Source organism: Vicugna pacos, chromosome 21 (assembly GCF_048564905.1).
Source record: "Vicugna pacos chromosome 21, VicPac4, whole genome shotgun sequence".
NCBI lineage: Eukaryota > Metazoa > Chordata > Mammalia > Artiodactyla > Camelidae > Vicugna > Vicugna pacos.
The window spans coordinates 11756305-11780794 of record NC_133007.1 but is presented as its reverse complement, the minus strand read 5'-3'; the positions used below and the strand labels follow the sequence as shown (position 1 = coordinate 11780794).

General features: G+C 36.5%; 1 protein-coding gene across 5 annotated transcripts in view; it reads left to right on the top strand.

The window, feature by feature from the left end:
- Positions 1-24490, top strand: part of RABGAP1L (RAB GTPase activating protein 1 like) — a 569757-nt gene that overhangs the window by 205206 nt on the left and 340061 nt on the right. The window contains exons 14-15 of one of the 5 annotated variants that reach the window (XM_072946072.1): positions 2539-2585; positions 22816-22861. The exons of the other annotated variants lie outside the window; for them this stretch is intronic. Of the exons in view, the coding sequence (XP_072802173.1) occupies positions 2539-2585; position 22816 (48 nt within the window). The 3' untranslated portion in view covers positions 22817-22861. Of the gene's footprint in view, positions 1-2538; positions 2586-22815; positions 22862-24490 lie in introns of those variants that run through there. 5 annotated transcript variants of the gene reach the window in all.

Sequence of the window (24490 nt, the reverse complement as noted above, 5' to 3'; positions counted from 1 at the left end):
TACTTTGAATAATAGGAGATTTAGGTTAACTGATGACTTAATGGACATAGCCCTAGGAATCCATTCCTATGATGAGTAAGATGGCCTCTCCAGTTGTTAGGCAGGTCTGTGACTTAGAAGATGTTTCTGAATTGTGAGCCCAAACCTTTTTTCTTGAAGTGTCTACCATTTGATGCTGTGTCATCACTCTGGAGAAAACAGAAATAAATCTTCTCCTCTTTTGATATGTCTTCTGATACATGAAAACTACTCTTATATCTTTCTTCTCTTCCTAGATTTAACATCTTTATTTCCCCACACTGCTTGTTTGTTCACTCAGCAAATGTTTTTGAGTACTTCTTAGATGCAAGTCACTTTGAGATACTTGGAATATGGTGGTGAACAAGAGTGATTAGCTCTCTTGTCTTATAGGGCTTATGTCCAAAATAAAGGTTAAAAAAAAAGTATTCCAAGTTAAGACATTGACAGGTAAAGCATAAGACAATTTTGGATTGTGATAAATGCCGTGAAAACAATAAAACAGGGTTATAAGATAGGGAGGGCGTGTTGGTGGGAGGCTGCCTGGTGGTTCAAATGTTTCATTGTCTTGGTTGCCCTCAGCTACAACAACATGCTTGGCCTCCGACACATTTCAGATCCTTATAATGATAGACTTCTGACCTGCTACTGTCCTCTGTATTCACAGGAAGGTAGAAGCTTTTTAATTATATGTAAGATGGAGCCAAACAGACTACAGTATCAGTAGGCCACTATTGAAAGGAAGACACAAAAATTGAGATCTTTGGGGTTATTGTTGAACTCACACCCAGTATTCCCCGGCCCATTGTGCTCTCACCTCGTACCATGGGACTAGTAGTTGTCAGAAGCTAAACAGTGTGCTTTCATTAGTGTGGACCCAGGTATACTTAGCTGTTTCAACAGCAGGGTCACCCTAGGTTTGCAGTGAACTGTTTCAGGTCTGTCATTTTTGAGCTATTCTTCATCCTGATTTTTCCTATTCTGAACTTGGAAAATCAACCTATTGAGCCTAATTGCAGGGTTTAACAGCCATTCCTGTGCAATTTTGTCTTACTAGCCCTTCCTTCTAGTTTTATGTGATCTTCTTGAATCTTGTTACAGATTTGAAAAGCTTGCTGTTCCTGTTGTCTTTCAAGTCAGCTATCATGATGTAAGCAGACTTCCTAGAACAGAACTTAGCAAAAAGGTTCCTTCTAAATGGATTTTGCTTTATTTAGTTGGCACATTTTAAATATAGCTGTATATCTACCTCTAACTCTGCTTAATAGCTAATTCCCATTTTATGTAGTATGAATATCTAGTTCTCATTTTTTCCCTCATATTTTTAATTATTTCATGGGATGTTTGCAAAAGAAAGTGAAGCATAGTCATTCATTCAGCATTTCAGAGTCAAAATGATTCGAGCTTTAGTTTTTTATTTTGTCTCTTGTTATCTGTGTAATACTGGCCATGTTACCTAACCTCTCTGAACTTTGATTTCTTGATGATTATACCTGCTTCATGGGGTACATAAGGTAATGAATATAAATTGCCTATCATAGTGCCTGGCATATAAAAGACTCCAGTAAATATTAGCAAGAGCAACTGCAGTCGTTGTTGTCAGCCCTGCAGAAATTAAATATAGTCTCTCAGGTTTTCCTTATCTAAAAACATTTCTTTGTTTGTTTGTTTGTTTATTTAAACATTTTTTATTGGGTTATAATCATTTTACAATGTTGTGTCAAATTCCAGTGTAGAGCACAATTTTTCAGTTATACGTGAACATACATACATTCATTGTCACATTCTCTTTCGCTGTGAGCCACCACAAGATCCTGTAGATATTTCCCTGTGCTACACAGTACAGTCTTGTTTATCTGTTCTACATTTTGAAATCCTAGTCTATCCCTTCCTAAAAACCTTTAAATGTCTGCACATATACAAAGAAAAACATAGCTAGATTGTTGCCATTTTTTCTTAGGGATGGACACAGTGAAACATCTTTTTTTTCTTGTTATTGTTTTCATGTTCTTTTTCATTATAGGTTACTACAGTATATTGATATAATTCCCTGTGCTACACAGAAGGAACATGTTGTTTATCTATTTTATATATAGTAGTTAACATCTGTGGATCTTGAACTCCCAGTTTATCTCTTCCCACTCCCTTTCCCTCCAGTAACTGTAAGATTGTTTACTGTGTCTGTGAGTCTGTTTCTGTTTTGTAGATGACTTCATTAGTGTCCTCTTTTTTTCTTTTTTCTTTTTTTTTTCCAGAGTCCACATATGAATGATATCTTGTGGTATTTTTCTTTCTCTTTCTAGCTTCTTCACTTAGAGTGATGATCTCCAGGTCCATCCATGTTGCTACAAATGGCATTATTTTATTCTTTTTTATGGCTGAGTAGTATTCCATTGTTTAAATATACCACAACTTCTTTATCCAGTCATCTGTCAGTGGACATTTAGGTTGCTTCCGTGTCTTGGCTGTTGTAAATAGTGCTGCTATGAACATTGAGGTGCATGTATCTTTTCGATTTAGAGTTCCCTGTGGATATATGCCCAGCAGTGGGATTGCTGGATCATATGGTAAGTCTATTTTTAGTTTTTTGATGAGTATCTTTATTTTTTAAGTCTTATAAACCATCTGTCTAGAATTTTACTAGAAGAAGCATCAAACTTACTATATCTAAAATCTATATTTTCTTATTGACAGCTTAAACTTTGTCTTCTCCCTAATCATGTATCATCTTTCTGGTAGTTTACAGTTTTCCAAAGGTTAGCAGTAACAATGATCTTTTAACAGCTACCTTGGTTTATCATTGAGCCTAGTTGAAAGTGAGACATAGGCATGGGATGCTGAAAATAAATTTGCAGATTGCTTCGGTATTTCACTTAGCCATCATTCTCATCTTTGTTAGCACAGAGAATAAAATTATAGCAGGGAAGAGAAATCACATTTTTAGCATAGCTACTCTATGACAAGCATTGTGAAAACATTTTCATATATATTGTTTTATTTAACTCTTTTGGTAAGTCTGTCTCACAGGCAAGGAAGTCAAGCCTCTGAATTTAAATACTAGGTTATCTCACATCTACTAAGTGGCAGAATCTATAGAATTTGAATCCAGTTTTGTCTGACATCAGAACCATGTCCTTTCCACTCCAATATATGCTCTCTCTCTGTTTCCCCTTTTATTTGGCAGTTAACATTATACTGACATGTATATAAAACTGAAGCCACTATTTTTTTTTTCTTTTACTGGACATCTGTCCCTGGGAAGCTAATAGAGGGTTGCTGTAGAGATTTTCAAAGTCAGAGAACTGATGAGGATCATGACTAAAGTTGGCCAATTTTCCTAGGTAGGAAAACTTCATGGCATTTTCGAAATATTATAAAATCATGGAATCTTAGAGTTAGAAGAGTTTTGTTTTCTGGCCATTTAACAGTTATAAAATGTAGGATTATTTATGGAGGTTATTTTAGTATTTTTGTATCTGAAATATTTTTAATATGATTTTAGGTCAGTTCTTGCCTTTCTTCATCATACTTCTCTACAATACATTGTATTTTAAAAGTTTCTTTTGTATTTCTAAATCTAATGGTTATACAAACTTGTTATATATGAGTAAAGATAACGGAATAGAAAGTTTAAAATTCTTTTGTGTGCAAGAGATACCACGGTGCCCAGTTTATTATAGGGGTATTCTGATGACTTAGGCTAAAATTCTGCAAGAGAGTTTTAACACAAAAAAATAAGTACAAGTAGTCTGATTTTATATTAGATAATTCTGCTTTTTTTGTGGTTTATCAAGGCTTTTAATAGTAGTTTATTTCTTCTTTCTGTCAACCATATTTATAGAAAATTACTTTAAAATATTAAAATGCAAATCGACATCACCCTTATTGCCTGACATCCCAGTTTTATAATCTTTCCCCCCAGGTGTAGTGTGATATAATTGAGAAATAAAATTTTATATATTTAAAATGTGCTTTATTTTTTTAGTAAGAATTCATCCTGATCATTGTTCAGTGATGGATTCACATTCTACATTGATTTTGTAATCCTGCAGTGTTATAGCATACTATATAGTTACTATCTACTTCTAGTTCAAACAGATATTATTGATGAAGTAAAATTAAACAGGATCTATATGGTGGAGTGGGCAGATATTTTTGTGTAAATATTAAACAGTGAATTTCAAATAGTGGTTAGGTCCTTTGGCTGATATTGGACATTTTCACCCTAGGGAATCTAAAGAAAAAATTTAAAAAACCCAGGGAAGACTAGACATTTATATATATATATATATATATATATATATAAAATCCAAAAATGATTCCAGTTTATATATATATATATACACACGTATATATATATGTATGTGTATATAGATAATATATTATATATATTTATATTTATATATATATAAAACATATGTATATATATATTTATATATATATAAAATCATTCCAGTTTCCTCCTTCTAGAACCTTAAGTTCCATGGGGACAGGGACTTAGTCACATTCATCACTGTGTTCTTGTCACCCAAATCAGCTCACTACACATGGTAGGTGTTCAATAAGTATTTGTGGATAGACTGAGTGTCTTGACTTTAGAGGTGAGCATTATATAAAACATGAGACTATTTTTGCTTTTGAGTTGATGGCACTGCTGATTATTTTGGAGTTTTGCTTGAATATTTCTAAGAATTTATGATTCTTTCTCCTGAATTTCTAGATGCTTATTAGCAAAGTGTTTTATACAAAACCTGAGAACAGAGCATACCTATTTGAGGTTACTGTACCAAACACCTGCTTGTGTGTGTTTATGCTCATGTCTTTTTATCTGATACTAGAAATAATAGTTTTGACTGCATAACAGCATCTCATAAATTGCTGAATGTCAGGTAAGTGCTGCTTTAGTTTATTGTTCTAGATAATAAGCTCAAATATTGGCATGTGTATATAATTTTATAGGGATGCATTGATAATAAGGGATATTATTTTGGTTACCAAATATCAGAAAATTTCATATTGTTGCCTATATTTTTCTAGCAAAGATACCCTTACCACTTTCTAGTAAATCAGATCTTTTCTTGGATGTGAATTAGTCACTAATCTAGCATTTCTCAGAAGTGCAGGCTGCTAATGGTTTACATCAGATTTGCTGGTGGTGCTTACTAGAATTCAGGATTGCCCGAAACCACCTTAGACCTGCGAAATCAGGGTATGTGGGATGTGGGTTTGTGGAACCCAAATTTTTGACTAGCTCTGCAGGTTATTTCCCTCTGCACTCATAAGATTGAGAGTCGTATTAAATTTTGCTGGAAGTGTCTGCCCTTAGGGATGGGCTGTATCTTGGGGCCTCTGCAGATGAATTTCACCATGAGTTCTCTGCCCCATTTAAGTCCCAAACTCATCATTTTCGAGACACTGATTGTGTCGGTGTGAGTTAGAACCAAACATACAGGTTTTTTTTTTTTTCAAAGCTGTTGGACTGGAACAAAACAGGAACATCATAATTGCTCACTAGACCAGTACTGAAAGGAAACAGAGATTCACTCAGTTTCATTGTTTGACAGCATCCTGGAAAGTGGCTCAGCTACCTTCACTGTAGATTGTCACTGCCAAACAGACCTTATTTACCCCTTTGAAGCCAGGAGAGCCAAGTACTGTAGAACTAAGCTGCCTAGAGGAAAAAAAGCTCCAGTTGTTTCAGGCCTACAAGAGCAGAGCTCTGTCTGGTACCCAGAACTTCAGCCATGAGCTAGCCCATTAAGTGGTTTTGAAAAACTCACCATCAAGAACAATGTTATCCATGGTTGTTTCTAGACTAATATTTAATTTAAATTTGAAAATGAAGATTGATATTTCTTGAGTTTTGTGACGTGAATTTTCAAAAAATGTTTGTCCAAAGTCTTACTGTTTAGTTACTGATGTTAAACAAGAAAAACAGAAAGAAACATCCCTTTTAGCTGAGTGATAAAGATGTTGTAAGTGTAATCAAGGATTGTGATGGGGAAAGGAAAATACAATAATTATAATAAAGAGGATTTAGCCTGGCCTCTGATGTTTGTCGTGAAGTCAGAGGAATAACATCCGTGTTGTTTGTTTCACTCTATGGATCTTTTCAAATAGTTGGAGATAGACAGTTTTTTATGATCTCCAAAATAGTGCTAAGAACTGAGCTCCATGCAATAGAAATGACAAACTAGCAAATTTACTCCCTCCAAAAGTCAAGTACAATGAACAAAAGTGTTGGCCAGTCATGTCTCTTTGCTGTTGTATTTCCCAACATACTGTCTACTCTATTACCTGCAAGTCACCAAATTATGTTTCCTAACCATAATAGGAGCAAAACTATGGTACCGAAACAGTCACAGGGTTTTCGGCATTCCTCTGATTCTGCCCTATCAGTTCTCCCCACTGCTTGTACACTCAAGAACTCAGTTTGTGCTGTCTACATTTCTTTCTCTTCTGCCCTGGCCGTCATGCTCTTGCAGTCACAGCAGTTTGGTGATGTCTGCCTCTGCCTCGTGGGAGGCCGCTGCTCGTTGATGTTTGAGCTGAGAGTACTGTCTCTGGACAACACAGGACCTCTGTGAACCATACTGGTGTGCAAAATTCCTCATATGCCAGGTGTGCGTTGCTTTCTCTGGAGCTCTGCCAAAGCATGCTGCATCCCGTGTTCCCTTAGTAAATCCAGCTCTTGCCACCGCCCAGTAGTGGATTTGTTATAATCCACTTCATGGATCCCAAAGCTTTCCTGTCTTGTCCTCCAAGCATCTCAAAGAAATTTCTTGAGCAACATCTTGTTTTCTTGTTCTTTGTATAGCACCTGCTGTCCTGAGCTCTGGGACAAGTTCCAGGGAGAACCGGGAGATGGACACAGCATAGGTTCAAGGGCATCCATAGAACAGGACGCCCTGATAATTTTTCCCCTGCTCAGAGCACGTACGGCCTTTTTCTCCCCCATAGAGCGATTTCTTACCTTAGAGGCTCCTTAGCAGTTGATAGAGATAGTCTCCTGGCAGGCTAGACATGCTTTGAGGTAAGCATAATTTGGCATACATAATTCCACAGTGCTAAAATTTTTTAGGTTTTCAAACTTGCTTTTGAAGCCAACAAAATCTCCTTTAGATACATATATATGTGACATATAATGGCTGAGCTGCTCTAACTGAAGCAGGTTAAAGAGTCCTGCAGTCAGCCATTCCCCTGAGCTCCCGTATAGGGTGTTACAGGTTCTCGGGGATTACTGATCTCCTCTAACTCCTTTGTTTTGTAAACTGGAAAACAAATGCCCATGGAATTAATCCATAGCCATCAGTTCTTTCAGGGCCTTACCAAACTTTTTATAGACTCCTCTGACTAAACTCACTTTCTTCTTTGTGAAGCATGGTGGAATAAGCTGTTCCTGTGGTGCTTTGTATACACGTATCACGGCATGCTTGTCATTTTGTTTTATACTTAGATGTTTGTACTGTTTCCCTCATAGTCCCTAACCTTTTGAGGTTATTTGAGGTTCTTTTGAGGTTTTGAGTCTATTTTTTAAATATTAAGTTTAGATCCTCAGTGCCTAATGTAATCCAATCATATATTAGATGGCTAATAAATGTTACATTAAAATGAATACACTTATTCAGTACTTGTCTTGGATATTAAGTATTCAGTTTGTAAAGTGTCATTTTGCATTCGTTGATTTTTTAATTTCTTATGGTTGTTGTGTTAGTTTATGTGAGCTAGTTTTGTTTCTTCAACTAGATTGTCATTCTTTACAACCTTCTGTCTACCCCCTCCGTAAAACTCATCATAACAGAAGCACTTTGATAAACCAAAGAGAATCTCATAGAAGATGTCATGATACTGTTGCTTTATTCCCTTCTTAGTACCTCTTAACATATTCCTGACATTGACAACAGGTAAGAGTGCTTCTTTCAGGAGGCCAGTGGATACAGAGGCAATGTATAACTGAAATAACATGGATTTATATCCAGAATCTACCCACCTATTAGCTTTGGACCATGGCCATGTTACTTTCCTTCTCTGACCCCTAATTCTGTCATCTATAAAATAGGGAATAGCATCTACTATGCTGTAATAAGTAACTGAAAGAACACATGAAGTATCTAGCAGTACAATGTGTGTCATAATAAATACTTGAATGATAGCTGTCGTATACAAGGAGGTGCCTTGATGAACCTACTAGTCCAGTGGTGTTTAAACTTAAATGTGGATGCAAATCACCTGGGGATTTTGTTAAATTGCAGGTCCAGATTTAGTAGATCTGTGTACCCGAGATTCTTCATTTTTGATAAGCCTTTAGATAATGCTAATGCTCTGATCCGGAGACCACACTTGAAATAGCAAGGTGCTAGATTATTCAAGATTCCCATTGTGCATTTTTTTCTATTTGTATGTTAAATGATTGATTGGATTATCTTTTGCAATCAGTGTATGTCTTGTCAGACATTGTTACGGTGGTTTTTTTTTTTTTATAGTGGAGGGGAGGTAATTAAGTCTAATAGTTATATATTTTTAATGGAGGTACTGAGAATTGAACCCAGGACCTCATGCATGCTAAGCATGCGCTCTACCACTGAGCTATACCCTCCCCCACCTCGTTACCATGTTTTAAAAGTAGCTAATAATAAGATCTTGAACTTATATGTTGCTTTGTTTTGAACAACTTGTTTTTCTTAAAATGCCAAGGACATTATCTATTTTTAAAAGTTTGCAGTGCTGGGTATCAGAAAGTTAATGGCAAACAAGGTAAATGTGATAATTTTGTCTACTTTTGAAGATTTTGAATTTGAAAGGACACCAGGCAAGGACATAAAGGCAGATTAAGTCTTTGGCTGTTCTCCTCTTGCTATCTATGGGTTACCTGAAGGTCAAGAAATTACAAAGGTAAACCTAAATATCCCATGTAAGAGGAACTTTATAAATCTTCCTAAATTGAAATTGAAAGACCACTAGGTTGGGAGTCAGAAGATACGAATTTTGGTTTTGGCTCCGACAAAGGTTAGCAGAATAACCTTGGAAGGGTCAGAGTTAATTCTAACTTCTATACATTCATGATACTTAATACAGAAAACTTTTCAGCAGAGCTCCTAGTCTTCTATGTAAAAAAATCTCACCTACAGTACTTTTCTAATCTTTCGTGTTCTGAATTTAAATTAAATTTAAATTTTTTAGAGTATTAAGTACTCTAAAATTAGTTAATTGTGCCTATACTATTTTTAATTTAATTTTTGTATTCATTTGGTTAATAAGATTTTAATAGAATTTGGAGCAATTTACTAACTAATCGAGCAATTTACTGACTAATATATTTCACATATTTCACCAGAATTTGAATACATTTTTATAAAAATATAAATTAAAGCAAATGTAAACATTTTAAATGATAATTATGTTCAGGTTATTTTCCTCCTAATATGTGCAAAATTATCTATTGATGTAAAGGGCAAACAGAAGAGATTTATGAATTTCTTAGTATTGTAAAATACTCTTTGGTTACTATATGCAACTCTTGCAAATACCATATTAATTTGAGTCCCTGTATAACCACAAATTAAAACGTGAAGCAAGAAAACGGACTTTGGCACTATTGGGAAATGATACTCGGTTAAGCAGGGATTTATTGCGTTCATGATATCTGAGAGGAAGGATTTGACAAGTTAATTAATTTGTCTTTTCTCTTACCTAAGTGCTTTCATCGCTCAAATCCTCCCGCTGCTCCAAAGCAGTATCTATCTCTGTCTTCAGCAGCAGTGTAGCCCAGAAACCTTCAGGGTATTCTGACATAATCCCCTTTTATCTTGAGGAGGAAGGGCAAGAGATGTGGAGAAGCATTTCCCTGGGGCTTGAAGAGTATTACTTGGAAGAATAGATGTTTAGGGTCATGGGTCAGACTATGTCCATCTGAGTACCAGATCTGAGTGGCAGAAGGCATCCACATGTTCTTCAATAGATTTAATTTGGGCCATTTGTGATACTAGGATCCTCTGAAACACAAGATCTGTGGCAGTATCCCCTCTTTCCTGGGTCTGGGGTTGGTGTTTCTGGAGTACCATAGTTGCAGAAGCAGAACCTTGTGTGTTGAGATATCAGAGCTATGCATGTGACCTTTGCCACATTATTATAATGAAAGTATTATTTTGGGGGCACCAGATAAAATGCATAAGTTATTACTCGGTAGGCTTATTTCACAAATCTTTGCAGCTAACCTGTATGTATAAATAGTAGCCAGACTACTGAAATATGGACAAATAATACTGCAAACTAAGATTTTGCTATTTGTAAGCAAATAACCTCCACTGTACTTCTAAGCATCTTGGAGTTATTTTCTTGGCTGTAGCCATTGCTGTGATGTGTACATATAGTAATCATCATTGTCTAACATTCAGGACTTCTGAGGAATGAACTAAGTATTGGGTTTTTATATAATTTCTGTTTTAGAAAGTTGAAGAGGAAATAATGTAACTTTTGAGTTTGGTGTTGATTTAAAGTCAACAAATACATGATAGCTATTTCACATAATTTTCTGGTATTTGCTTCTTTTAACATTGTTTTCAGATTCAGTTCTAAAGGTACTCAGATGGAGGAAAGGTACTAGACATCTGGACAGTACCATATCAAGCTGTGATACATATTTCATATTTAAGGTTGATGAAATAATCAGTTAATACTGTAGTATACAAGAGGGACCCTGACATAGTGCATGATAATAGCAAAATTATATTTATTCAAGAGGATATTGACATTTACTTGACATGTATTTTGTACTTGACTCAACATAAAATTTATTATTGGGATCATTTAGTGCTTAAATGATTGCTTAGAGATCATTTCTCCAGAGATTTTTTAAAGTTTTTATATCACATCTGCGTAGTATATTTTATAAGTTGAATATGTAGATAGTATTCCCATAGTTGTGTGGTAATACTGTCATTACCTAGTAATAAATTTCATAACTAATTTCATATGCTTCTGTGATTAAGAAAGTAAGTTGTCGAGGGGAGGGTATAGCTCAAGTGGTAGAGTGCATGCTTAGTATGCATGAGGTCCTGGGTTCAATTCCCACTACCTCCTCTAAAAATAAATAGAAAACCTAATTACCTACCCCCTGGCCAAAAAAAAATACAGTAATAAATAAAATAAAAAAGAAAGTAAGTTGTCATTTCTATGTCAAGTATTATGGCAATGTAATATTTTGTCAGGTAGCATGATATTTATGTAGAATAATGTTAGTTCTTAACTTACATATCCAGTTTTCCAGTGTGTCTTTATGGACTTTAGTCATCTCTGGTTTGTGCCCTACCTTATTAAAACAAAACAAAACAAAACAAAAAAGATTCAAGGAAGGCCATCTCTTAACATTTTTCTTTGATTCTTTTCAGCAAATCTTTTTATTGAATAAGAAACTATACTTCAGCTGCAAGTGCATTCATTCATACATGGGAAAGCAACTTTCAGAATGTGCTGACTTAAATGAATAGTTTCGATTATTGGTTATATCTTAAGTGGATCTTAAGTTGGGGCCCAAAGTGACTGACAAACCAGTGCTGCTTATGAAATGTGCATTTTCAGCTTTTGTCTGTGCTTCATTGTATTTGGAATGACTTATGTCTTCCATGACTAATATAAATGCTAGGTAGAAACATTATCACGAACATTTAAAAATTCACCAAAAGACAGTCAAAATCCTCCCTCTGTTTCAGCAGGGCCTTCCCTTTGATTGCCTATTTTACTGTAAAGTATATTCCAGGTGTTTTACCATCATATCCCTAATACACTTTTCTGTCTGACTGATATAAGGTGCCCCAGGACACCTGCTTTCAAGAATAACTGCTCTAGACCAGAGCAGTCTGGCTTTAATGTAAATATGAGTCACCTGGGGATCTTGTTAACATGCAAATTTTGACTCAACAGGACTGGAATGGGCCTGAGATTCTGCATTTCTAACAAGTGCCCAGGTGACGCTGCTACTCCCGATCCGGAGATCGTATCTTGAAAGTGTGGGTTATAGCTGTGTGTCTGGTGCTTCTTAAGGCGCACATCAAGTGTCACAGGAAGAGCTTGTTGTTAGGTAGTGGTTCTCAGACTTTAACAAGCACTGGAATTTTGTGGAAGAGTGTTTGCTAAAAGTTGGGCTCCACTCCTCAGTTTCTTTTAGTGGGGATTTGGAGTCCAGGAATTTGCATCTAAGACCACACTTTACGAAATAGTACTTTAAAGTTTGGAGTTGCTATGGAAATTCTCAATCCTGTCTGGAATGACAGCTTTTTAAAGCCAAAGATGCAATGAAGTGCCCATCTGAAATGGGACTGCTTCAAATGCCAATGTAGTATTTGGTTAACGAGGAAGCGGTGGTATAATTTTGTATGTTTCCCTCTTCTATCCCATTGCTTCAAGCAGAAGGTGCATGATTTATTATAATACATCCATGGTGACGTCCATAGCTTCATTTACTCCCTAATTAGCCCTGAAGGGGTCTTAGTTGTATAATTGGTTAGAGGTTTAAAAAAAAAAAAAGGTGGGTAGGTATATTATATGGTGATTGGATGCCAGTATTGATTCTTCTCTTGGCTCTACTGACCAGTGTATGTACTCTCTCTGGGATTCATTTATATCTCTAGGATTACTTGCTATCACATATACTTAGTGTCATAAGTCTAGCCTATTCCATGTATAGGATACAGAGTTGGTTCTCAAGTTTAGGGAAAAAAAAAAGGAATTCAGGTAACTAATGAGTTGTTTGTCATTTTAGTTTAAGGCAGAAGTTTAAATTTAAAAGTATGTCATTCAAAGTGAATTTTTTAAAATGACATCTTTTCATAACTCTAAAGTCAGTTCTTCATCTGCTCATGTCGCTGTTTTAAGGATGTGGGTGGTATTTATATAATAGCTAATTGATTCTGTATAAATTATTTAAAACAAAAGGGTTATGCAGAGGTTGCAGTTATTAGATAATCTTACCAGAAACAGTGAGTGTCATTTAGAATAGCACATTGTGGAATGTTAACCAAAGTGATTTAAGAACTTTATTTAGGATTAACCCATCATATGCTTAAATCTGTTATCTCATTTATTCACTAATTTTCATGTGATTTTGCAATTCAGAAATTTTAAGCATACAAAAGTATACCCAGAAACGAATTACAGGATGAATTGAATTAAAGCAGATTGTAACCAAGGCCAGTGCTGGGCAGAAATGTGAGATTGTGAGCTGTGATTGCATTCCTCCTTTTCTGTTCCTCTGCCCTGAAGACCAAATCCCTCTGTGCTACCTCTGGATAGTTTTGTTCCACTGCCACAGTACCCTTCTGAGGTCTCTCTTGCCCTTGAGAATTTCATGGTGTAGAGCAGAGACAGTTTTGAAAACCATCATGACCTAGTATAGTAAATGCTGTGTGAGAAGCATATCTATCACACCAAGCACTTGATGATCACAGAGATTAATTCTGTTTGAAGGGAAAGGAAAGAAGAAGACAGACAAAACCTGAGGATAAAAACTCAGTGACCTTTTTGGAGTACCTTTCTGTTGTGGATTTTCTGGTTTATTAATAACCTAAGAACTGTGCTTCATTATCCATAATATTTGTACCTCTTGACACAAAGGTAGTTAGTTAGCATTGGGGAGGAAAAGTATCTACGAGTTTTTAAAGCAGACCAAAATTTTTCATTACATGCTAGGAAGTAATTTTATTGAAATTTGAGTAAGAATTTTGCTTTGATATTCTCCAATATAATATTAGGCCAGTTGTTAATGAATTGAAAAGGCATTGTACTTTTCTAGATATTCCTGTATATATTCTAGCTGCTTTGAATTGAGAACATATGAATGAAAAAGAAATGTAAAAATTATTTAAATTCTATCACATTTTTAAGAGCAGTGTGTCTCTAATTAAGAAGAAATTTAGAATAGCTTTTTGTACTAAAGTAGAAAGTCAGTTTCAGAACCAGTGTCAAGTTGCCTTCATCTTCACAACTGACATTTTCTGAGTTTCTACAGGTATGGCTCAAGGTAGACATAATAAAATTACTCTAGTAAAATGTAATTATAGACACATCTCTCATGAAAATAATACTTATACTATTACTATATTGTTATAGGTTAAGGAGAAAATTTATATCATTTTAAATTAACTCAGTTACAGTTTTGATGCTCCTTGGTACTTAAAGCTATGCTGTCCAATACAATAAACACTAACCACATGTGGCTATTTAAATTTAATTGAAATTAAATAAAATTTAAAATTCTATTTTAATGTTAAAAAAATCTTAGTTGCTCAGTAATCACACATGGCAGCAGCAAATGAATTGGACAGCAGACATGCAGGTTATTTCTGGCACTCTGTTGGACACGACTGGTCTAGACTTTATGAGTATATGCCAGTTTTGGAGTTGTTAGGATAATATGTACATTGTATCAGTTAGGACCAAGTTCACTTAACATAAGGCCAAACACCATAAATTACAGTGGCTTAAATAAAATAGTCTATTTTCCTTCCATGGAAATAAAATCTGTGGGTAGACAATCTAAGACGAGTGAGATAACTTCTTGGTGTAAAGAGCCTAACCTTATTTCTTGGTTTGTTGCTGCCCTGCCATCTCATAGCTTCTACCTTGAAATTCAATATGGTTGCTCAAGCTCCAGCCATCAAGTCTGCATTCCAGCCAGAGGAAAGAGGGAAAGAAGGGAAGTAGCTTCCCTGTTTAAAAAAAAAAAAAAAAGTTTCCCATTTAACTCTCATAGAACACTTTGACTTACATTTTATTGTCTAGGACTTATATTTTTCACTTGGCCAATATTAACTGCAAAAGAGAATGGGAAAGGTTAATATTTAGAAACTAATTGAAGTGAATAACTTTTCAGGAGTAAAACTTCTGTAGTATATTCTAAAACATGGGAGAGCAATAGGAAGCAAATAATATTACCTCATTTAACTGAAGCAGAGCGATCATTCAAAAATCACAAATTGAGTGGGATAATCCCTATTGTGCCCATTTTTCATGTACTTAAGAGTTCAGTATGGAGCTTTTTGTTTTTTAAAGTAATAGTTTGTCATATTATCTTTGCTTGTGAGTGATTTTTGCTCAGATATGTAATCAAAACTGTCCAAATATTTTTGTGATTAATGAAATGAAGTAAGTTACTTACAGTCATAAATGATACTTTTAATAAGAGTAGTAGCCTTCATTTTATAATGTGATGTTTTCTTTTTTAACTTTTTTTTATTGAGTTATAGTCATTTTACAGTGTTGTGTCAAATTCCAGCATAGAGCACTATAATGTGATGTTTTCTAACATTTTGTGTATGTTTGTTAATAGGTATTAATCTATATTTGATTTCACTAGAAAATTTAAAGTTGCTATTAATATTTTCAGTACTTTATTTTTATTCTGTATACATTTTATTCTGTTGGAATCAAATTTTTATATTTGCCGTTTTCTTTTTTTTTTTTTTTCCGCTATTACTAGTGTTTTCAGTAATTCACTTTTTAAATGTTTATCTGCACCTTCAGGAAGTTTAGAAAAAAGTGTGAGAAAATACCATGGTGAAGAGGGCACGTTTGGCCACCATTCTTCTTTGTGATCACTGGCTCTTGTGTGACACAGCTTTACCAACCACTGCTCTTGTAATTCCTTTGGTGCCAGTATTGTTTCATATTTTGTAGAAAATGCAGAAACAGACTACAGTGGTCTTGGAACATGAAATAGACCTGTTTAAGTCAGATGTAGTTCCTCACTGCAACACAATTAGATATTTAATTCTGTCCTTGGTGGTTTCTTAGATTGAGGCATTGAAAAGACTACATTATCAGAAGGGAGAAAAAAGATGGACATACTGTAGCTATGACTTATACTTTACAAATAACACCTTAAGAAATCTATTTCAGCCTGTGTTCAAAGAGAGACAGCTTCTAGGGTCTGTGATTCCTGTTTCTAACAGTTTGTTTCTTTAAATCGTTAGGTTGTTCCCATGCTCTCCGTCATTGAGGGGAGACTCTGGATGCCCTTATTATCTTAAGAATTCAAGCAGTTAATATGTTTCTTCTTTTAAAGGGAACCATCAATAAAACTTGGAAAAACTTGAGTTTATATTTTCTTATGTGCTAGGTAGTGACTGTTACTGCTATCGACTTTCTTTTGGAGTTCTAATTTTGCCAGAGAAACTGTTATTTTGCTTGTGGAATTTCCTAGGACATTTCATATGTGAATCTGGGAAGAATGAAGACAGTATTTTCAGTGGACTTAGCCCTGTAGTCTGTTTGTAAACTGAGGTTTGTAGGTGAATCCTGCCTTACTATTTACCCCCAAAATTAAAATTTTAGAACAGATTCTTAAGAGATATTGTTAGTAACTTTATTATAAAGTTCTTCACCCTTAGGTACTGACTTGAGGGTTTCAACCTGTATCTTTGATCTGGCTTTTTAATCATATGTCCATTTCACTGATTTCTTCCCCTTGGTATACAGTTTACTGCCAAACCTTTTATCTTACTGTCATCTCAGACTTCTTTCAAAGATGATTTGGCTTTTTAAATCTAGATTTATCAAAAGAATCACTTACTCTTGCTGCTAGCCTGTTCTGTAAGAGCTGTCATCTGGCTCCTGACACCAGCACTTGACTGAGTGCTTACCTGATGTTCACCAGTGATCCACTAATTAAAACTCCAGTGCCCTCTCTGTGTCTTTGTGTTCCTTCATCTCTGCCACATTTGAATTTTTGACTGCTTTCTCGAAATTTCTGTTACCACTGCTTCTCATTGAATGCCCTTTTCTCCATCCAGCAGGGATGGGTTACTAGGTCTTCCTTTTTTTTTTTTTTAATCTTCCTTCAATTTAGTCACACAAAGCCCCCACCTGAAATATCACCCCATTCTCATCTCTGCCTGTTACGGATCTGATCTGTGCTTTAAGACCTATTTCTTATGCCATCTTCTCTTTAAACTTTTTTTATTCAAGTATTGTTGATTTACAATGTTGTGTTAGTTTCTGGTGTACAGCAAAGTGATTCTTTTCCATTATGGTTTATTACAGAATATTGAATATAGTTCTCTGTGCTATACAGTAGGTGCTTGTTTATCTATTTTATATATGCTAGTTTGTATCTACTAATCCCAGACTCCTAATTTATACCTCTCCCAACCTCCTTTCCCCTTTGGTAATCTAAAGTTTGTTTTCTGTGTCTGAGTCTATTTCTGTTTCATAAATAAATTCATTGTCATATTTTGGATTCCATACATAAGTGATATCATGTGGCACTTGTCTTTCTCTTTCTGACTTACTTAACTTAGTATGATAATCTTTAGGTTCACTCCTGTTGCTGCAAATGGCATAATTTCATTCTTTTTATGGCTGAATAGTATTCCATTGTATATATATACCACATCTTCTTTATCCATTCATCTGTTGATGGACATTTAGGTTGCTTCCGTGTCTTGGCTATTGTAAATAGTGCTGCTGTGAATATTCGGGTGCATGTATCTTTTTGAATTAGTTTCCTCTGGATATATGCCCAGGAGTGGGATTGCTGGATTATATGGCAAGTCTATTTTTTTTTTTTAAAGGAAACACCATACTGTTTTCTATAGTGGCTGCACTAATTTACATTCCCACCAACAGTGTAGGAGAATTCCCTTTCTCCACACCCTCTCCACAGCATTTGTTATTTGTAGACTTTTAATGGTGGCCATTCTGACCGGTGTGAGGTGGTACCTCATTGTAGTTTTGATTTGCATTTCTCAGGTACTTAGTGATGATGAGCACCTTTTTATGCGCCTATTGGCCATCTGGAAGTCTTTTTCAGAGAAGTGTCTGTTTAGGTCTTTGCCTATTTTTTGATTGGGTTGTTTGTTTTTTTTTTTTTTTTGTTATTGAATTGTATCCTTTAAGCTCTTATAAATGTTCTTTTTCATGTCTGTAGTCATCTAGTACCTACTTAAAGTACTTTTAGGATGCATTTTTTTCCTTGACAACAGTATGATTTTGTACACATTTTTTATCTACCCCAGAAGATGTGAATCACAGGAGGAAAGAGGCAGTGGTGATTGCAGCTTCCTCAATGTTGTGGATAATCAGTAAGTTAAATATTTGTTTTAATGTGCTGTGATAGGCAGAATAATGACTCCCCAGTCATTCCTAATCCCCAGAGCCTCTGAATATGTTAAGTTACATGGCAGAGGGGAATTAAAGTAACAGATGGAATTAACCTTAAAATACAGAAATTACCCTGGTGGGGCCAGGATAATCACAAGTGTCCTAAAAAGTGGAAAAGGGAGGCTGAAGAGAGAGTCAGAGTGATGCATATGAGAAGGGCTTGACTAGCCCTTACTTTAAAGATGGAGGAAGGGAGCCACAAGCATGGGATATGGGCAGCCCTTAAAAGTGGAAAAAGTCAAGAAAACAGATTCTCCCCTTGGAGACTCCAGAAGGCGCACAGCCCTGCTGGCACCTTGATTTTAGCTCAGTGAGACCGGTGACAGATTTCTGACCTATTGAAATGTAAGAGGTACATATTGTGAAAATTCAGATATAATGTAATAAGAAAAATGGAATAGTAAATAAACCAATTACTTGAAGACTTAATTCCTTCTCGGAATTTATCAGTTTTACAATAATTGTTTTTCTGGTTGCATTCTGATCATGTGCAGTGTAGTCATCCCAAGAGAAAGAGCCTTTATAGGATGTATTGATTTCCTTTTATTTGGGTTTTATAATCTGAAAAAGCTAAAGATACCTTGATTGTTAAACAGAGCAGCTAATCGCAGGAGCTTTGAAATGACAAAACTAAAACATTTTAGTGACGAGTGTGATGTCCTTTATTCAAGGAAAAACAATCCATGCATTGGGGGAGTACAGTGGAGCTCTGTTCTGGAGGGATTTTGGGCAAAAGCAAATTTTATGGAACGTAGAAGAGACAACTCAGAAATGATATGATTGGCTAGGAGGTCAAGGGTTTCCTTATTAGGCAAGCAGGTCCTGTTTTCTAGGGTAAGGTAAGCCCGCTGAAGCTAGGTTGGAGGGTTGTGACTGGTATATGTTAGGTTTCCTTGACAGTGAGGTGTTTCCCATAAGCGTAGGCAGGCAAACCTAAGTTTAGATTTGTGATGTGGGTTCGTCACCAGTTGTGGGTTCTGGCCAGCAGAAGTCCCACCAAGACAGAATGAATTACTGAAGACTCTGTGGAAAAGTCAAGAGAGCGAGAGGGAGTCAGGAGCCAACTCCAGGAGCCTTTCAAATCTCTCGTGTATTTATTGAGTACAGTCAAAGGAGGAATGCAGGAATTTAGGGAAGGACAGGGTGGGATCACAATGAGTACAAAGGCTTTGTCCATTGTTGGTGTTTGGCTCAAGGTCAGAAGACCCTTTTTCGTGAATCATGTTTGTGGTGGGCCTTTCAGCTTATCAGGGCGGAACTTACGGGAATCAGCTGCTTGACAACTTGGACTCAGGCGGCTGTGCCTGTCTTAGGTTGCCCCCCTCAGGGGATCTTACCCATAATTGGCTAACCAGCCTTCTCAGCTCTGAGTCTGCAGCCTTTTACCATTCCAGCCCAAGGCTGTTTTGGGGATAGAAGACTAACAGCAGGCACGCCCAGCGTTTATAGCCGGGGGCCTGTCATTGCTAAAACCTCAAGGCAGGTACTAAGCACGTCTTCAAGGAGATACTCAGCTGGGATTGTTACAATTTGTTAACCCAATCATGGGCTCCAACATTGTGATGTGAGCTGGGCCGGTGAGGCAAGGTGGCCTCTATTTTGTGGGTCCTGATATATGAGTTAACTTTATTAGAGTTCAGTAAATATTAATTGAATTAATAAGCAAATGAAATTGAGGAGTGAAGGGAGAATGTTTTTATTCATTCTAAGAAAAATGAATTAAGTGTTCTTAGTTTCTCAAATGCACTGAATTCTTCTCCCTCCCTACCCTGCCTCTCCTCTCTTATACAAACTTGGAGCCTTCTTCCTCTTTCCCTTTAAGTCCAGTGATCCTTAAAGTCTTGGTTTTTGTGTTAAACCTTTTAGGAAGGGCTTAAATTCCTTCACTTCTCATTGCCCCACCCACTCTTCCATACCGGTCAGGTGTACCTGCTTTGCGTCCCCATGGCACCTGGTACTCCCATCTCAGCCTTAACACACTGCAGTATTATTACCTATTCAATTGTCTTTCTCACTAGACTGCAAGCTCCATGAGGTCAGGGACTATGTCTTCTTTTGCTCACTGTTGAATTCCAGAGTCTGGCATGATGTGTATTTGATAAATATTTATTGAATGACATTCGTGAAATATAGTTACAATCTCAAAATGTGTCAAAAATAGTATGATCTTCTAACGGAAATGACAGGCCTGCCAAGAAACAAGCACCACTCGGAGGGTTGGAGTACTCAGATTTATTACGCCGGCGGGCTCAGAGGGGCTTCTGCTCCGAAGCTCTGAGCACCTCCAAGACATGCACGTGAGGTTTTATAGGGTTAATTACAAGTATGGGGCTATTAGCCAATAAGGCTCAAACAACAAAAAGCAAGGAATCAGTACACTGAAGCTTATCAATTCGGAACAGATCACGTTACTGACACTTGTTGAGCTTGGATTTACGAGTTAGCTTGTTAGCCCAGTAAACTGACACTAAACTTCAGATTTACGAGTTAGCCCAGCAGAACTTATATCAGTAAACTGACACTTACCACACTTAGATTTGTGACTTAGCTCGTTAGCCCAGCTGGGCTTTTTCTTCACAATCTAAATAGATGTAAAGAATTGTTTTAAGGTTCTTTATTTGCTGATCTATTGAGATTCATAACCTTACCCAGTATTATACTTAATAATAGTTTTATAGGCAGAATGCAATCTCTAGCTGTAAAATCTATTTTTATTTTTAAGCGAACTATTGAAATTTATTTGAACTTCAAACTTGACGTTTAATCTCAAGCTTAATCTGTTTCATATTTATATTTGAGCTTAAACACTTCTTGAAAGTTGCCATTTTACACTTAGACATTAGTTTTTAAGAGATAATTTTATTTTTCTTTGACTCTTCTTCATTGGAGTCTAGCATTTCTATGAGCATATATTTAGAACACTGATTGTGTATAGTTTTTTAAGAGAGAAAATGGCATTGATCTGTTTCTTGCTTTTGGAAGTACTACTCATTTAGAGGCTTGGAAGGGTTTAGGTCAGATTAAGTGGGCTTATGTCTGTTGATGGGCTCCTGCAGTTAAAGTCACAGCCACCTTCAGCCGGTCTGCTTTAGTGTTGATATACTGTTTTTCCCTTGGGCCAGTAGGTGCTGTCTCTTGTAAGATAAGAACATGGTAGGGAAGGAAGTTTGCTCTGTTTTGCTGCTATTTAAAGCACTGTGGAACTGGTTGGTACACTTTGACACTGTTCATATTCATCCTCAGTTGAATTATTATTGTGGTTCTTTTATTGGGGAAAAAAGTTCCTCTGAGATAATTTCTACCAACTAGTTATAATCTACAAGAGGTTTAATGGATTTCTGGGTGGAATGAAATGATCGTCTGGAGATTTGGACCTATACTTGGTTTTAGAATCTTAACTGTTAGATTGTTTTGCCTCCAGTTTAAATGATTAAAGTTAATAAAGTTAATTTTTTTCCTCAGTTTTCATTGTTATTGTGACATTTTATGTTGGCCATTAGAAAGAAGTCCTAGCAGGCAGAATCTTTGGTCTTTTCAAATGCCTTTTTAAACTACTGTTGGAAGAGACTGTTCCCCCTGGAAGCCTGTGGGGCTCTGCAGCCTGGGTTGTAAGGCTGCAGTGAGTGCTCTAGTCCATGGAACTCTTTCTACCCTGTGAGTGTTTGATGGAACCTGGTCTCCCTCTGAGATGTATGCCACGAAATCTCATCATTCCAGTTTTCCTTCTTCCAGTTTCATGAATTCATAGAATGGAAGTGTCAGAGAGCGAGACTTTGCCTAGTTTCTATGGGGATGTGAGGAATCTTTGGGGGAGATTAAATGTATTTGTTCGTTCCAAGTGTTGCCTTGTTCCTGTTGTTTGTTCCAGGGCTTTCCCCATCCATCCATGGAATCATTGACATGCAGTATTTATTTCAGGATGAAGGTAGATACAGCCTGGAATAAAGGCGTCATTTGTTCACTCTGAGTTTTATTTTCAATACATTATTTTCTCAATGTGAAATACATGTGTAATAACAGAATTCAAAAGGTAAAAAAGGATATAATTTTGCATATATCTCCTGCACCTACTTTCTCCCCAATTGGCCTCCAGCCTTACTCTCTGTCACTGAGTTCTGTGCACACAAAAGATACATAGTTTGCATTCTTGAACACCTTGCTTTTTTTTTTTCACACATCTTTTCTACAGTTCCATATCAGTATATATGAAAGGACCTCATTCTTACCAGCTATAGTAACCTTATCTGATTGGTGGACATTTCAGTTCCTAATCTTATGCTTTGCAAATAAGGCTACAGTGAATAACCCCGAGCATATGTTGTTTTGCATGCATATGAGTTTATTAATATGATAAATTCTTAGGAGTAGAATTACTGGATCAAAATTTAGTATTTTTAACTCTGAGTTTTAAATTTGTAGGAGTCATGACATTCTGGATTTTATGAGAGAAATAAAGATGTTCTAAATTTTCCAAACTCCTCAGCGTGTATTAAGAGCAAAGTTTGAAAATCTGTACATAATTTCACTATAAGCAAATGCTGTATAAAGGATTCAGGATGATACAGGCAGTTTCCACTAGACCAGAAGAAATCTTTTCCAGCACTGAGAAGAGCCGTAAGTCAGTGTCTTCATTCCCTTTTTCAGAGGCTGAAAATCACAGTAAAAGACAGGGAGGTGTTGATGATGATAGTAAGAACAACCAGTTAGTTTCAGGAGAGAATCTGAGAATAGCAGGATTGCCTGAAGAAGCTGACTCTCTAGAGACAGAGAAATTCTAAGAGCGCTGGTAGACTAGCCAAAGCCAGTGAACGAGGGACCATGGTTGCTGCAGAGTATCTGGACCATGGAACTAGAGGCTCTCAAAACCATAGGCTATAGCAGTATTCAAGGTCATCAGTCAGAAAGACCAGCCAAATCTTAGTAGGCACAAGCGTAAGACACACAGTGAGTAGGTAGAGTGACATGTCTAAGGTGAAGCCATCCGATTGCCTGGACTACAAGTGAATCAGCACCTGTCTCCCCTTCACCATGACAACTCAACCTCCTTCTTGTAATTAGCTGCCATCCCAAGAAAGAAGAGGAAATGGAGAGATTCTTTAAAGAATTTGAACTTTTAATTGAATGACTGTTTACCTGAAAGAGGCTGTTTTGAGCTGTCAGAGGCTGAGTTACCAACAGTTGGTAAATTTGTAACAACCCTCAACCTTATTCACAGCCACCACTGTCAGAGGAAATGTATGCTTAAGAGCAAAATTACATAAATTATTGTAACAATGAAATTTTATGTTCTCTGTACATCTGAGTCCTAGTATATACATTTTATTACTCCTCTCCAATACACGCACACGCACACACACACACATGCATTTACGTGCATACATGCTTTGGGCAAGAATTTCTCTGGTTACTTCTACCACATGTAAGGAATATCCCAGGGTGAACTGTGGATTGCAACATAATAGGTTTCTACATTGCTTCTAATATTTGTCATGGAATTCTGCTTGAGTACAAATATAGTAACTTCTGATTACCTGTAGCTGTCTTTACTAACCTGTTTCCATCATATTTCATCATATAACAATTATCTACATATAATAGCTTCTTTTATCAGATACAATAATAGGGAACTTTGATAAGTGTTTTTGTGTCCCAGCACTATGCCCATACGTCATGTTTTGTGAGGATGACTTCATTTATATGAGGAAAATGGCACAAGGAAGTTAAGGAACTTCAGTTGGAGTGTGTGCTCTGAACTACAGAAGCTGTGTTGCATCCCGTTGCCTTGCGTTTTTGTTTCCAGCCCTTCTCTCATACCTCCACTGTGTTTTGTGTAAATTCTTCGTCTTCACGTACTTCCTCTCCCCCACCACTTTGTTCCATTGGTTTTCTGGTCTCTCTGTGTCATATGAGTTTTGTTTCCCTCCTTTGATCACCTGAGGTCTTCCTGTTACACTCATTTCCAGTTCTCTGAGCCTGTTCTTTATGCTCCTCCCCCCCTCCCACTCTTTGCCCTCTTGTCTTTGGCAGCTTCTTGCGGATTGCCTTGCTCTTTCTCTCTGTCTCAGTCCAACAAAGACTGCTTAGAAAGAACAGCAACCTTGTCATTTGAACAAAAGATTCCAGGAACCCTCTGTAGGTTGGCTATTGATTTGCTTAACTGAAAAAAACTGATTAGCCACTTCATCTGTGTTTGAGTATCTCTTTTAATGTCAGAGAGTTGCGTGTTACAGTATTAGCAGCTCTGACAGTGACTGCCTTTGCATTAAATTCACTACTGATTTCTATCTCAGAGGTCTTAACTACACAGTGGCTACTGCAG